A 17,432-nucleotide genomic window follows, 5' to 3' on the forward strand; every position below is an offset into this window, starting at 1 on the left:
TTGCAGGAGGATTAAATGAGTACGCAGTTGTTGAACCAAACGTTGCTTTACTTGGTGAAAACAGTCCAACTTTATACATGCAGTTACAGAAGATGTTAATGCAGTCCTTTACAGTTCCAAATGCACAGCAGGTTTATGACACAGCAGGTTTCAAACTTGCAAGATACTTGGAGGGTATATAGTTAATGCTTTGCAGTGCAATGCTGCTCTATCCCCACAGCTATTCTAGCTGGCTGGATCCCAAGGCCCGGATGCCTAATTGATGGCTTAAATCCTTGGTATAAATTCCTTCCTCCAGTATTGGCACTTGCTTAAGGTTACCGTACCTTTGTTTCCTAGCTGTCTCTCTCTGCTTGATGTGAAAGGTGGCTGCAGGTTGCTCCCAGGAGGTGCTGTCCTACTACTGGGGTATCTCAACTGAGCTATCATTAGCCTCAGGCTGACGAGGTAACTCCTCTAGTCCCCTGGAATACACTACGGTCTCCAAGCAGGCTGTACTCCTTCTCTAGCCTCCTGGTGCAGCTAGAAACCAGGACTATCCAGCTGCATGTCAGGAGGAGGCCCTCAGCATATCCTGGGCTGGTGCCTTCTCACTTCTGTCTCCACAGACTCCTGACTATGACCTAACCACTCCCTGTCTGGGCCTGGACATTTATACTAGGGGCTCCCTATCTCCCTCTAGTGTCTGGGAGGCTAAATTACACCCCACTAGGCCTGCAAAGCATATAACAGGGAAAACCATTGCATGTAAAACACACAGTAAATTACATTAAATGCATAGATCAATACAATATCACTGTCCCTTGTGAGTAGAAGTAACACGCTACCCAATTGACCCTTGTGTAGTGCCCACTCCTACCTAGTGGGACACTACACGTCACGCTCTTCCGAAGGTATAGGCCCGCCTCCCAGGTCTGTTTGAATGACGGGAGCGGCGCAACCACTATCCACCACACGGGGGGCGGTCTCAGCAAGTCAGACCTTCGGCACAATATCGGTCAGTACCCCTATAGGATTCGGTTGTTTGGACAATACTGGGGCAGTCTTTTGTGCATAAAGAGGTTCATAGGGGACTATATCTGTGTCTGTGCTGTCGTCCCAACTGTTTATAGATGGGCACATTGTCAAGCCACACATGGTTCCACCCATTTTGGTGCGATGGTAGGGCTCTTTCTAGGGTAAGGAGGGCGGTGCGATATTGCATACAGGATCCGCCTCTCAGAAGCCACACAGTACAGGTAGGATGGGCTTGAATCTGACAACTTTGCATAAAGGGGCGGCACACTGGTTTCCCGCTCTGCAGGGGATGTCGTCAATTAGCACAGTGATGGCGCAGTGTTATTTTTTAAATCGGAGCTCCGGCAGCCATATTAGTTTTCACAGTAACAGTATATTCACTGACAGCAAGCAGTTATAGTGACACACAAATGTTGACTTTTCACACTTTTGACACTGCAATTTTGATGCTGGGGACTAGTATAGCACCTCAATATACTTTGCAATCAATTTGGACAGCTCTGGACCCTAAAACAGCGCACAATAAGCAAAAGTGTCTCAATATGATAAAGGGGCTTATTCACATGCGACAGTCTTTCAAATATGGCGTTATGCAGCCAGCCAGTCGCAGGGGGAACACGTGAGGTTCACTGTGGACCAATGGTATAACACACAGTTCATCAGTTTACTCACGGTTAGCAGATAGCCTCCCTGGGCTGGCAGCACAGTGTTGAGGTGGACAGCACGAAATCCTCCGGGGCACGCTCTGCGGTAGGAAGCATCAGCCAAGATGGTGGTTCAGGTGCCCTTGATGGTTTTTGTTGTGACGCCAGTACTGTTAATGATGGTACAACCATAGGTAGTAATAATGAGGTAGACAGTGGTAAGATGCAACTCACAACTTTTACTTTGGATGTCTTTCAGTTGCCGTAGTACAATAATGCAGTCTTTAGATGATAGAGATAATTCTGCAAATCCACTGTTTAAGGCTTGTCAGGTTTTCTGGTGGGTTTTGGAGCAGTGGGTTAGGTGTACCTGGTTACTTTAGATGCTTTGGATCCTATTCCTTGTCTTTCCCTACAAGCTAGATATTTTTAGACAGTAAAACTCAACTGTCCCTTAGAAGGTTGGTGTGGCTGCCTGAAGCTATAAAACCTCCACCATGCAAAGGTGTCTGTGGCCCTCAATAATGGCTCTTATCACCGATGAATTCCTAGGATCTCTTGTTTCTTTTCCAGGGAGGCAAACTCTTCTCCTACTGGTCAGGGATGCAAGTCTATAGTCCAGCTACAGAAGGAAAACGCTCTTCTGCGCCTAAACATCTGAGTAAACACCTCCTAGCGAAGTTGTCTCCACTCACTAATCTGTGTTGCGAAGTCTTCACTCTATCTTTCCTCCCACTAAGTTGATCTGACTACCTCAGAGCTGCTCTCTTCTGAACTACATCCTGGTTTCAACTCCTCTGTACTCTGATCTGCCTTGACTAATCTGTCTCACTAGGCCTGACCTGAGTATATATAAGACCTAAGCTCTATCCCCATCTAGTGGTGGGATGTTCAAATTACACCTAATAGGCCTGTTAACAGGGATTTGGCAGTTACACAAATGCAAAATTATACATGACAACCTAGTGCTTATAATAAAGTAAAAAGTGCTTTTAAGCAGTGCCCACACACACGTAGTGGGACGCTGCAAACAGTGCATGACGCTGACACAGAGACACTTACTGTACCTGAGTGCACACAGCAGGGCATGGCGGCATTACACTGTGTCGATGACTGAGAGGGTGAAGCTTCCAGTTTATTTGCAGAGCTGAGATAGTAGAACTGGAAATTAGGGGTTCACTTCACACCCAAAACACATATTACTGACAGCACAGTCACTTCTCACCTAAACTCATCATTTCCAAAGAAGTCACTCTCTTCATCCTCTACACCATGGATGTCAAACTCATGGCCCTCCAGATGTTGTAAAACTACAACTCCCATCATTCCCTGATAGCTGTAGTATGCCCAGGCATGATGGGAGTTGTAGTTTTGCAACAGCTGGAGGGCCACGAGTTTGACATCCCTGCTCTACACTGTCACTTGCAAGTTGGTGCAGAGGAATGAAATCCCGACTCCCGTGGCACAGAACACTAAAGTTTCTCTGCTGGGCGCCCACCCAGCGGCTAGTCAGGACTCCAGTGGGTGCAGCGCTAGCCACTGATGATGTGCTAAGTAAAGGGGGGCCCCGAGGGCAGGCAGCACAGAGGAAGCAGGGAGTTTGAAAGCAGAGCCTGAGCCGCAGACAGGGACTCAAGACAACAGTGAGAATTAAGTGTAATTAGGAGGCGGGGCCTTTTGTTCAAGATCGGGCCCCCTTCCTCCAGGGGCCCCGTAGCAGCTGCGTGGCCTGCCTCCGTTGGAGGTACACCGCTGACTGTACCTCTTTAATTTTTTTTTTTTCCTGTAGAATCTGTATAAGGCCTCATGCAGACAACCATATCTGTTTTGTGGTCTGCAAATTGCAGATCCACACAAAATATGGATGTGGTCCATAGAGGGTTTCTGTCGATACAAAACTTTCCCCTATCCACAAAATATATGGGACCACCACTGATCACGAGAACTGGATCCTGTGTCCCCTTATGAATGAAGTGTCAGCTCGAGCTTGCAATAGTTAGTGCTCATGCACCCGGCTGTGGCTGTATTGCGGCCCGCATATGGCGGGTCCGCAGTACACGGGAACCGGCCGTGTGCATCCTGCATCACGGATCCATTCACTTGAATGGGTCTGCAATCTGGGAGATACGGATTGGAAGCCCACGGAAGCCCACGGAGTGCTTCCGTGGGTTTACTGTACGTGCCTCCGCACCGCAAAAAAGTAGTGCATGCACTACTTTTTTGCTGTGCACCGTCGGATGTGGATCGCGGACTCTATTCAAGTGAATGGGTCCGCGATCCGCATGCATCTGCCCCACGGTCTGTGCTTGTGCAATTTGCTGTCCGCAGCACGGGCTCGGCCAGCTTACGGTCGTGTGCATGAGCCCTTATTCTGTTCACTCTCTATGGGACTGCTGGAGATAACCGAGTACAATGCTCAGCTATTTCCAGAAGTCCCATAGACATTGAATGAAGCAGAAGGGAACATACCTACCATGACCTACCATTCCATTTATTTGGTGGACACAGGATCCCCATTCTCATGATAATGGGGGACCCAGCAGTCCCCACCGATCAGATACTTATCCCCTATCCTGTAAGTAGGGGATAAAGAAAAAAAAAAGAGCCAAACTGTAAATCTAAGAAAGGCCATCACTATATCTGATCAGCAGGGGTCTGACACTCTGCCCCCCCCCCCCCCCCCCCCAATCCAGTTGACTATGAAGATTCATTAAGAGGCTAAGACACACCACTACTTTACATACACTGACTTCTTTATTAACTGCAAGGTATCAAATGTACAGTAGATATTCTCATTAGAAGTCAGGGCACTGGTCTGAAATGTGGTCTTGTTAATAATAGGCCTTTGATTCGTGAAGAGTTGGACCTTTAGCACTCAGGAGAGGAAAAAAACCCAGTGGAGGAAACCTCTAGGAAACCATGGCTGAAGGACTGCCCTTCCCCTTGGTGGTGGAGGAAAATGGCACGTGACAAGGACGGTAGATTTTTCTTTGAATCAATGGCGAATGTCAAGTGAGTTGACTTCTGCAGAGACCAAGCCTGGAATCTTCTTTTTGATGCAGCAGTATACTCCCTTCTTTGGTGAAGACATTCACTGGACTTTCCACAGACAGATGTAAAGTACAGTGGTTATTGCAGAGACCAAGCCTGGAATCTGCCTTTGATGCAGCAGGAAACTCACTACTTTAGTGAATACGTCTAACTGCAGAAAGTCCGGTGGGTGAGTGCAGAGACCAAGCCTGGAATCTGCCTGTTGATGAAGTGCAGGTCATCTGAACCTGACATGGTGGCCAATATGTCGTTGACTTGTGATAGCGTCATCACCTCTGGCTGTATCCCATATTCATTGCCAGGACACAGTGAGACCCCCGCTCTGGTACAATTATCTGCAGATACAAAAAATATAAATAATTCCCCAGTCATCTCCATGACGGCACAAACTGAGATTGCCTTCCTCTGATAGGACAGGAAAAAGCACACAGAGAGGTTAAAAACCCCACCCCACCCCTCATCTCCAGTGTTTTTTCCTGTCCTGTCAAGGAAGGAAAGCCAGAGAGGTGCTGGGAGCTCTTCTGGGTTCCCTAGTCCTTTTTTTCATTTTTTATTTTTTTTTCTATGTCACCCTGCTGCGGCGGGGCGTCACCTGATAGACCGGAGGACGGTTCCGGGGTCCGACTCTTCCCTCCTCCAGGCGTGGTCTATGCCCGGGTCTCCCTTATTCATGGTGACCCCGGCGAAGTTCCCTCTGCGGCGGCCTTGATGCAGCGTGGTACGGACGGCTGGAGCGACGCTATGACGCGCTTCCCTCCAGTAGCCGGGTGATGAGGTCGGGACATCAAAAGGACGCTGATTCTGACCGCTCTGAGGCCTGCATCATCAGATGTGGAAACTACTGCTAGATCTCTGGAATCAGAGGAAAGTAGTGGGTACAGGAGATTCCTCTTTAAGGTCTCATGCACACGACCGTGCCGTTTTTTGCGGTCTGCAAACCGCGGATCCGCAAAAAACGGAAGGCGCCTGTGTTGTCTTCTGCAATTTGTGGAACGGGCGCCGGCAATATAAATGCCTGTATTTTTTTTTTGCGGGCCCGCGGAACAGAGCCACGGATGCGGACAGCACACGGAGTGCTGTCCGCATCTTTTGCGGCTCCATTGAAATGAATGGGTCCGCATCCGAGCCGCCAAAACGGTGGCTCGGATGCGGACCCAAACAACGGCCATGTGCATGAGGCCTAACCTAGAAGATATTGACGAATTGATCCGAACCAACAGGGCCACTATTAGGATGGAGATCCCTAAGGCCCCTTTCACACGGGCAAGTATTCCGCTCGGTTGCGATGCGTGAGTTGAACGCATTGCACCCGCACTGAATCCGGACCCATTCATTTCTATGGGGCTGTTCACATGAGCGGTGATTTTCACGCATCACTTATGTGTTGCGTGAAAATCGCAGCATGTTCTATATTCTGCGTTTATCACGCAACGCAGGCCCCATAAAAGTAAATAGGGCTGAGTGAAAATTGCAAGCAACCGCAAGCAAGTGCGGATGTGGTGCGATTTTCACACATGGTTGCTAGGTGACAGTCTAGTCACTGTATTATTTTCCCTTATAACATGGTTATAAGGGAAAATAATGGCATTCTGAATACAGAATGCATAGTATAATAGTGCTGGAGGGGTTAAAAAATAAATACAAAATTAACTCACCTTCTTCTCTTGATAGCGTAGTTCCCGGTCTCTTCTTTACTTCTTTAATGATGAGCTGTGGGCTAAAGGACCACGGTGATGGACCATGTGATTGGTGCATGTGATCTGACGGCACCACAGGTTATCATTAAGTAAAGAAGAGACCAGGAACTACGCGATCAAGAGAAGAAGGTGAGTTAATTTTGTATTTATTTTTTAACCCCTCCAGCACTATTATACTATGCATTATGTATTCAGAATGCTATCATTTTCCCTTATAACCATGTTATAAGGGAAAATAATATAATCTTCAGAACATCAATCCCAAGCCCGAACTTCTGTGAAGAAGTTCGCGCATGTTTGGGACCCAAACCCGATTTTTCTCACGCGAGTGCAAAACGCATTACTATGTTTTGCACTCGCTCAGAAAAATCGCGCGTGTTCCCGCAACGCACCCGCCTCTTATCTGGGCCAAAAATATGACGCCCGTGTGAAAGAGGCCTAAGAGGTCCAAGTCAGTCCAGGAAGAGATTTTCGGGGGTTTAGGGGAGAGGCACAAGTCGGTGTTCCCGGTCCCGGACAATGTCCAGAAGATGATACGGGCAGAATGGGAGAAGCCAGAGAAGGGTTCCTTTATCCCACGGGGTCTTAAGAGGCGATACCCCTTCGACGAAGCAGACTGTGCCGATTGGGAAGCCATTCCCAGGGTTGATGCTCCCGTTGTCAAGGTAGCAAAACGGATGGTCCTACCTTTTGAGGACGCGGCGCAGCTCAAGGACCCTCTAGATAGGAAAGCCGAGAGCCTGCTCAAGAAGACATGGGAGGCTACAGCAGCTCTCCTAAAACCGGGGGTAGCAGCAACGTGCGTGGCTCGTACACTTGCTGTGTGGCTTGAACAACTAGAGCACCATATAGAGAATAAGGCCCCTTGGGAGGAGATCCTGGACAGTTTTCCTCTTTTAAAGAAGGCCACCTTCTTCCTTGCCGATGCCGCCGCAGAATCAGTTGGACCAGTGGTGCCCAACCATTTTTCGTCTGAGGGCCGCACTAGACTTGGTATAAATTTCGCGGGCCGGAACCAGGTAGCTTTGCCAGAAAGAAATGCAAACGCTGTGAGGGGGCACATGTGAGCATTACTACTGTGAAGAGGGCACATATCTGGGCATAACTACTGTGAGGAGGGCACATATCTGGCATAACTACTGTGAGGGGGCACCTATCACGGTATAACTACTGTGAGGAGGGCACCTATCAGGGTATAACTACTGTGAGGAGGGCACCTATCAGGGTATAACTACTGTGAGGAGGGCACATATCTGGGCATAACTACTGTGAGGAGGGCACATATCTGGGCATAACTACTGTGAGGAGGGCACATATCTGGGCATAACTACTGTGAGAAGGGCACATATCTGGGCATAACTACTGTGAGGAGGGCACATATCTGGGCATAACTACTGTGAGGGGCATGTGTGAGAATTTCATCTGTGAAGAGGGCATATATCGTGGCATTATTACTGTGAGGTAGCATGTGATGTATACATGTGTGTAATGTATGTAGTGCAGTATGTGATGATCACACACTGCAGTACATACATTACACACATGTATACATCACATGCTGCGCTATCACCTTCTGCAGGTCTACCTTGATGTCTGGTCTTTAGGCTTCAGTCAGATCCTCCACCGCCATGCTTGCGCCGTGTGCCCAACACCACCAGGAGCTGGCCCCTCCTCCTTTCATCTCCCGCCGGCTTCTCCTACAGCAGGGCGCTATATCGCTCCAGTGCCCGCCCAATCTTAACAATCAGGGGCGTAGCTAGAAATGACTGGGCCCCATAGCAAAAAAATGTATGGGGCCCCCCCTCCCGGATCTCCCACCCCCACATAACTATCGGACCTCCCACCCCTTCCAGAGCTCCCACCCAAACACCCCTTCAGGACCTCCCATCCTAACATCCCCACACCCCTCCCTAGATCCCCCTCAGTGTCGTCCACAGACAGTTCTGAGAAAGACCCCTGGTGGCTGTTCTCGGAACTGCCTGCTCCCGGTGACTGCATTTGATTTCAGACCGACTCCCGTCACATGCATAGGTAAGGGCACCTGTGCATCGCCGGACGGGTGAGTCTACCTTACTAAAGATGGCAGCCCGCATGTGTTCACTGGCGAACGCTGCGAACTAACCATCACTGGTAATAACTTTAAAACGCCTTTTACTTATCCAGGTCCTTCTGAGATTTTTTTCTCGTCACATATTGTACTTCGTGACTGGTAAATTTGAGTCAAAATATTTCATTTTTATTTATAAAAAAAAATACCAAATTTAACAAAGATCGTGTGGTATTTTTATAGAGCAGGTTGTTATGGACGCGACAATGACCAAAAATGTTTTGGTTGGTTGTTTGAGTTTTACATAATAAAGCATTTTTGAAAAAAAAAAAATTTTTTTGTGTCTCCATATTCTGAAAGCCATTTTTTTTTTTGTTTTTTTTTTGTTTTTTGGGGTGACTGTCTTATGTAGGGGCTCATTTTTTTCGGTATGAGATGACGGTTTGATTGGTAGGATTTTGGGATGCGTATGACTTTTTGATCGCTTGCTATTACACTTTTTGTGATGTAAGGTGACAAAAAAATTGCTTTTTTTACACTGTTTATTTTTCAGTGCGTTTTTCACTGATGTTGCTTAGAGATGTCGTTTGTAAACTTTCAATATTTTATCATGTGCGTGAAAAATGCATCAAAACGCATTGCACCTGCGTGGAAAAAACTGAACGCAATCGCAGGCAAAACTGACTGAACTTGCTTGCAAAATGGTGCGAGTTTCACTGAACGCATCCGGATCTAATCCATCACTCTTGTGTCAAAGAGGCCTTAGAGACCTTTCACACAGGCACCCCGGATTTGCTCCGGATGCGTTGCGTGTGCTTTATGGGAAAGCCGCGTGAGTGCGCACGCAATTTCAGGCAATTTTTATTGCGCGGGTGCAATGCACGTGCGTGATAAAAAACTGAATGTGGTACCCAGACCCGAACCCGGACTTATTCACTGAAGTTCGGGTTTGGGTTTGGTGTTCTGTAGATTTTATTATTTTCCCTTATAGCATGGTTAATAATAGGGAAAATAATAGCATTCTTAATACAGAATGCTTACTAAAATGCGTGAATAGTGATGCGTGAAAATTACCACTCATCTGCACCATTGAAGTGAATGGTTCCAGATTCAGTGCGGGTTCAATGCGTTCAACTCACGCATTGTACCCGCGCGGAAAACTCGCCCGTGTGAAAGGGGCCTTAGTGTCTCCATAGTCTGAGAGCCATAGTTTTATTTATTTATTTTTGGGGCGATTTGTCTTAGGTAGGGTATCATTTTTGCGGGATGAGATGACTGTTTGGCACTATTTTGGGGTGCATATGACTTTTTGATCGCTTGCTATTACACTTTTTGTGATGTAAGTTGACGTTGTACACTTGAGGGGTTAGGTCATGTGGTATTTTTTTATAGAGCAGGTTGTTACGGACACAGCGATACCTAATATGTCTACTTTTTTATTTTTACATTTAACACCATAAAAGTGTTTTTAAAACAAAAAAAAAATCATGTTTTAGTGTCTCCATAGTCTGAGAACCATAGTTTTATTTTTATTTTTTTGGGGCGATTGTCTTATGTAGGGGCTCATTTATTGGGGGGCATACGCCTTTTTTATTGCTTGGTTGCACCCTTTAGTGATGTAAGGTGGCAAAAAAAAAAATTTGTAGCACAGTTTTTATAAACATTTTTTTACTGTGTTCACCTGAGTGGTTGTGTGATATTTTTAGAGAATCGGTCGATACGGACGCGGTGATACCTAACATGTCTACTTTTTTTTATCCCTATTTTAAAAAATAAATAAAAAATGTTTACTTTATTTTGGGAAAAGGACTCTTTACATCTTACATCTTCCTGCCTGTGAGATCCAGGGGGCTGGCGCTCACAGGCTGTCATGGAAGGCAGCCGCGATGCCGTCACAGCAGCGATAATAAACATTGACTCCTCACATAGATACTAAATATAAAGAAGGATATCTGCCTACTAACTACTGAGATTTTTAAATAGTCTCACAGTGTATTTGTATATGTAGATGATTAAATGAGAATTAAAATAAAAGTTAAGTTTTAAACTAACAGCACGTGTAAAGAGACGCCTTATGGTCAAATGACCAAATAATATGAATTACTAATAATGTAAACGCCATACACAAGCTGAGAGGTCTTTTTTGTAATTAGAATGGGTTCAGAAGGCAACTCAAAGTATGGCCTCATGCACATGACCATATTTTGCATCCATGTCCAATGCGCGTTTTTTGTGGACCCATTCATTCAGATGTCATCCGTGTGCTATCCGCACCTTTGTTCCGCAAATTTTAGAACATGTCCTCTTTTTGTCTGTATTGCAGATGCAAATAGTCATTTCTAATGATAGGAGTAAAAAAAATGCAGATTGCACATGGAAAGTGTCCATATTTTGTGGACCCATAGCAGAATGCAATACGGACGCGGTTGTGTGTATGAGGAGCATATTAGTGCTGATCTTTTGTGACAACCTGAATTGCATAGGGGAAAGAGTAGAGTTCACAGCAACACAGAGGGGATCATTTATGAATAGATATTTGCCAATTTATGGCGTATAGGTGTCTCCGAATCGGTCGCAAAGTGGATTTGCAGCTAAATCTGCAACTTTGTCCCCATCCACGCCATGTACACCAGTTTTAAAAATTGGGGTGAGTCGGCCGGCCAGTCTCGTTTATCATTTTCTATGCCTGTTCTAGACGTAGAAAATGATGTAAATCTACGCCAGCAAGGGAGCTGAAGTAGATTTAGGCCAGCAGTGGATGCGCCTAAGGCTACTTTCACAATAGCAAAAACGCTTCCGTTACTGATAATACATCCATCTGCATCCGTTATGAACAGATCTGGTTGTATTATCTTTAACATTGGCAAGACGGATCCGTCATGAACTCCATTGAAAGTCAATGGGGGACGGATCAGTTTTCTATTGTGTCAGAGATGCTCCGCATCCCAGGACGGAGAGCAAACCGCAGTATGAGAATGAAACGGAATGCATTTTGGAGCACTCCGTTCTGTTCAGTTACGTTTGGTCCCCATTGACAATGAATGGGGACAAAACTGAAGCGTTTTTTCCGGTATTGAGACCCTATAATGGATCTCAATACTGGAAAATATTAACACTAGTGTGAAAGTACTCGGCACCTCTACATAACTTAGGCTACTTTCACACTCGCGTTTGGTGCGGATCCGTCATGGATCTGTACAAACGCATCCGTTCAGATAATACAACCGCATGCATCCGTTCAGAACGGATCTGTTTGTATTATCTTCAACATAGCCAAGACTTTCAATAGTGTTCAAGACGGATCCGTTTTCTATTGTGCCTTATTGTGTCAGTGAAAATGGATGTGTCCTCATTGACTTACATTGTGTGTCAGGATGGATCCGTTTGGCAGGCAGCGTTTTGGTGACGGAACGGAGGCAAACTGATGCATTCTGAGCGGACCCTTTTCCATTCAAAATGCATTAAGGGCAAAACTGATCCGTTTTGGACCACTTGTGAGAGCCCTGAACTGATCTCACAAACGGAAAGCCAAATCGCTTGTGTGAAAGTAGCCTTAGGCACAGGGTTATTAAGAACGGCATCCAAAATGACTGTCCTAGTAAATGACACCAAGAGTATTTAAAGTGAGCCTGTAAGCAGTTTTGAATCTGAAAAAGTGCTGTCAGTGCAAGGCAGAGGCTGTAGTTGTCCGCGCTTTTATTAGCGGCATCACTGATAAAAATATCTTTTAATCTGGCATGTGTGCCGCTCCCACACAGAGGCTGGCTAAGGCTACATGGGCCCTGGGCTGTATGAAGAATGTGGGCCCCCACCAGTCTTGCACTTCTTAGATATGTTACAAGAACCAAACTTAGGCCTCCTGCACATGACTGTTTTTTATTTTTCCGTTTACGGGCTGTTTTTTTTCATTCCGTATACGGTCCGTATATGGAACCATTCATTTCAATGGTTCAGCAAAAAAAACAGAATGTACTCCGTATGCATTCAGTTTCCGTTTTTGAGTTGAAAGATAGAACATGTCCTATTATTGCCCGCAAATCACGTTCCGTGGCTCCATTAAAGTCAATGGGTCCGCAAAAAAACGGAACACATACGGAAATGCATCCGTATGTCTTCCATATCCGTTCCATTTTTTGCAGAACCATCTATTGAAAATGTTATGCCCAGCCCAATTTTTTTAATGTAATTACACATTGCAGATACATGCAAGTGTTGGAATAATTGTACCTTTAGAAATTGTATCACCTCTTAGTTGTGCCGTATTCAGGCTGAGTTCGCATCACCATTTAACTTTTCGGTCTTCTGATCCGTTGAGAGAAGAAAAAAAGGATCCTGTAAAAAAAAAAAAAAAAAAAAAAAAGGATTCTGTTCCATCAGTTGTCATCCGTTTGAGCCATTTGCTTCTTTTTAGACGGGTATGGCCTGTTGCACGTTGCCATATTTGCCGTGCTGCGGTTGTATCCACGCTGCTCCCTATTGTAGTGAATGGGGCCGGGCAGATTTCCGACAGTACACTGTAGTTACGGATCAGGCAGGCTGTTCCCCCCCAAAAAAGTCCTGCATGCCGTACTTTTCTTTCCGTCCTAAAAACTGATCTCAGGTGGAAATGGCTCAAACGGATGACAACTGATGCAACAGGATCATTCTTTTTTCTTCCAGGATCCTATAAAAAAAAGGATCCCATGCAATCCTATGCATAATTGATGCAACAGGATCCTTTTTTTTTTTTTTTTTTTTTTTTTTTTTTTTTTCAGGATCCTTTTTTTTTTTTGTCTTCTGACGGATCAGAACAACGGAAAGCTAAATGGTTATATGAACTCTGCCTAACCAGCATGACAAAAACGGGAGTTACATAGTAAAGGCCCCTTGCACACCACACTTTTTTATTTTTATTTTTGTATTACAAACATTTTTATTAAAGTAGTTTTTTTTTTACATTTTTAACACTCTTATCATAAATCAACGTAGCATTGTGTAAAAAGAATTAATGCAGAAAACATGAAAAAGCCTGACACACTGGGCATGTTTAGGAAAAGTCTATGCATGTAGGCATCAACGATATGCACACCACACTTTTTAAAAACACTTTAATGTTTTTTTTTTACCTTAAAATCTGATTCAAAGGTGTACATAAAGTAAACATTGTAATAACAATACCATCAGAATATATAAACATTGGACCCTATATTGCTAAAATATTACCATAGTCACACTAAATAGCCAATTATTTCTTGTTTGTTTTATTTCAGGAGACAGTTCTTCAGTGAAGTTTATCTGGTGACAAATGCAGACAAGTATGTTTCCTAACTGCAAATTTTTTTTTTCTCAACATTTTTCATCCCCTACGCTACTAAATGTATAGTGTAGCTTCAGCTCTGATCCTCATATTACAGGTCACACACAGAATTATTCTACACAAACAATGGAATCACTGTGTTCTAATGTACATTTCCTTTACTCAACCTGAGTTACATCCTGTATTTTACTCCAGAGCTGCACTCACTATTCTGCTGGTGCAGTCACTGTGTATGTACATTACTTATCCTGTACTGATCCTGAGTTACATCCTATATTTTACTCCAGAGCTGCACTCACTATTCTGCTGGTGGAGTCACTGTGTAGATACATTACTTATCCTGTACTGATCCTGAGTTACATCCTGTATTATACTCCAGAGCTGCAATCACTATTCTGCTGGTGGAGTCACTGTATATATACATTACTTATCCTGTATTGATCCTGAGTAGGGATGAGCAAACTTCAAGTTTTGAAGTTCTGTTTTGGTTATATATGCTGAATTCCATTTTGGATTCCGTTACCACTGACCATAACGCCTTTAGAGGCATTCCGTTGTAATAGAAGTCTATGGCCAGCATAACAGATCCGTCCGGTTTCTGTTTTGCAGGAGTCCTCTCATGGAATTGTGTTATGGTCCATGGTAACGGAATCCATAACGCAATTCAGCACATACTCGAACTGAAGTTCGCTCATCCCTAATCCTGAGTTACATCCAGTATTATGCTGCAGTAGTAGGGTCCATTCAGACGTTTGCATGAATGGTCCGCAAATTGCCGAACGGTGCGGACCCATTCATTTTCAATGGGGCCGCGGACCCGAAGTGCGGATGCGGACAGCACACAGTGTGCTGTCCGTATCCGCACTTCTGGTCCGTGGCCCCGCAAAAAAAAATTGGAACATGTCCTATTCTTGTCCGCAGCCACAGACAAGAATGGGCATTTCTATATAAGTGCCGGCGATGTGCGATATCCATGTTTTGCGGTCTGAAATACACTACGGACGTCTGATTGGACCCTAAAGCTGTACTTACTGTTCTGCTGGCAGTCGCTGTATACATGAATTACTTATCCTGTAGTTATCCTGAGTTACAACCTGTATTATACTCTAGCTAGAACCAATATCTGTGGTGATAGTTCCGTGCCCTGAAATTAGGGACGCAGGTGCTATATATGGTTGCTGTGGGTGTTCTGCTACCTATTACCCACAGTTTTCACCATCACCACTGATTTAAGGTTCATCTTTTCCCTTTTTGTGTGTGTTGTCTAGCTCCTCCTAACCTATAACTAATGATTTGAATAAAGATTTTTTGTTTTTAATTTTAGCGTCCCGTAAACCTGAATATATAGTTTAAAATAAGGTGATGCAAACCTGATTTGGCTATAACAGCCTACATCCTGTATTATATTCCAGAGCTGCACTCACTATTCTGCTTGTGGAGTACATTTTTTATCCTGTACAGTCTGTATGAATCCTGAATTACAGCCTTATGGAACTCCAGAGCTGTCACACAGTGACTATGCTGTTTACAGTGTTGTCTGGAGATAATTTTCTGTGTGTCACGCTGCCTCTCATTATCCAACAGATATAAACACTATGAGCGATGGGCAACGGCCAATGAATTCCCCGTGGACAATATCATTAATGATGGGACGACCACCTATGACACCAGACTTGGAGCAGTTGCTGACTTGGAGCTTGCAATGTCCAGCAAGAAGCTGAATGATGATATCATGGTGGTGAGTATCATCCTCTTAGAAGGAGGCTTCTATGGAGTTGGGTTTCTGGGGTTAGATCTATTTGTTACATAGATGGTACAGATGAAAAAATACACTTGTCCATCATGGGATGGGACAGGACATGGATAAAGGGAAGGAGTGTGGGTGACATGACTTCTACAGAGTTACTGTTCCTCAAAGAAGACAAGAATTACATAACATTCTGTCCAAATGGAGCCACGTCTAGAAAGAGCTGATGGGATAACTGAACACAGATTTATTACTGATTTCAATGGGCGCTGGTTAAATTCATATGCCATAAACTCTCCTGAATAGTGCCTGAAGCATTGTATCATTTAACTATGTCTATACAGGGAATTTGGCGCTATGTATCAGAAAGTCTAAGCTCTGACTCCTATAAAGATATTTAATTAAATGAATCGGTACAGAAACTTGGACCTATTTAGGTTTTAAAAAATGTGTAGAATTTAAGTTTTAAAAATCCTGGCCTAGAATAACCCATAAAGGACATTGTAAAATATATACTGTGCGTACTTAAAAGGGCTCCACGCTGACATCTAGTGCCCAGAAGTTTTTTCTGCACTTTGCTTTGAATTCATTTTACATAGTTTAATGGAGCAAACATGGGGAGAACATACTAACTCTATGCAGATGGATCAGATTTAAACCTAGAACCCCAGGGCTGCAGGGTAACAGTGCTAACCACGAAGCCACCATACTGCCCAACTACAATGACCTGTTAGCAGCCATGTTATATGTCCATATTCCTACTAAGTGATCCTTTACTTTACACCGAGTTAGCGGATGTGCCGCCATTCATCTTTGCATATTTGTGCCTCATTGTAGATGTTGTCTGTAGTACTTGGCAATGCATGCATAATGACCCTTGAAGTGGAGGCAACATCTCCCTGATCAGGATTCCTGCGTCGTCCTTAGTGAGGATTGTCTTCTCCTGATCTTACAGCTGAGCCTTGTAAATGGATTTATTTGGCTGCCGTCTCTTTAATATTTGTAGTGCGTGTTCTTTTTTGGAGAGATGGTGGGGCTGAGGGGATATCATGGCTGAACATGTGATTGTCCAATCAAAGGCAGTTTAAATATTAGCCACAATGTTAGCCACGGCGTTACGCCATCTCCTGGCTTCTCCTCCACTCTAATCATCCTCTTTGGCTTCCTGTCCTGTCTATTTTATGAGGATAACGCTCGGCAGCGAATACACACGCCAACCGCTGCTGCAGAATCCAAATTCATTATTTAAAATTCACGCACCTTTTGCTGGTGACCCCTGAGGGAACCGGTTAATTTATTATTCTCAGATGTAATTTAGCAATATAGGGGGCGGAGAGGCTATGTCCAACCAACATTTGTTTTAATGCATTCCATGTTTATTGGATGTTTATTTTATAACTTCCTCCCTGCACAGATTGCTGCTGACATGTTATGTGCTGACCAGAACTTTGACATGGCCCAAGTGCTTAAATTTTTCAGGCTGAAGGTAAAGTTCATGTTGGTTGTGCCCTTTTGCTTCTTCTTGTTTGTTTTTTGTTTGTTTGTTTTCTTAGTCATTGCTATGTTGTCACAAATGATTCTACTGTCATGATGGTGCCACACGTGGCTGTATGATTGTAAGATTATGATGATACTAGGGTTGACTGCTGAGTTTATGATGGTAACAAGTCACTGAGCAAAATGCATTGGGACCCTATAGGGATTTTATGACTGTAGTAGGTCTTACCTTAGTCCTGAGCTCCCCAGTAGGGACTCTATCATCAGTGGTTTGACATATTGGGGGAGATTTATCCAACTGGTGTAAAGTAGAACTGGCTTAGTTGCCCATAGCAACCGATCAGATTCCACCTCTTATTTTCCAAAAGAGCTGGGAAAAATTAAAGGTGGAATCTGATTGGTTGCTATAGACAACTAAACCAGTTCTGCTTTACAC

General features: G+C 44.4%; 1 protein-coding gene across 3 annotated transcripts in view; it reads left to right on the forward strand.

Moving 5' to 3' along the window:
- The window catches only part of LOC122928768 (probable glucuronokinase 2), a 113,281-nt gene that overhangs the window by 11,625 nt on the left and 84,224 nt on the right, over window positions 1-17,432 (forward strand). For all 3 annotated transcript variants that reach the window (XM_044281958.1, XM_044281957.1, XM_044281959.1), the window contains 3 exons: window positions 13,706-13,750; window positions 15,337-15,490; window positions 16,914-16,985. In XM_044281958.1, the coding sequence (XP_044137893.1) occupies window positions 13,706-13,750; window positions 15,337-15,490; window positions 16,914-16,985 (271 nt within the window). The remainder of the gene's footprint in view (window positions 1-13,705; window positions 13,751-15,336; window positions 15,491-16,913; window positions 16,986-17,432) is intronic.

Source organism: Bufo gargarizans, chromosome 2, assembly GCF_014858855.1.
Source record: "Bufo gargarizans isolate SCDJY-AF-19 chromosome 2, ASM1485885v1, whole genome shotgun sequence".
NCBI classification, from domain to species: Eukaryota; Metazoa; Chordata; class Amphibia; order Anura; family Bufonidae; genus Bufo; species Bufo gargarizans.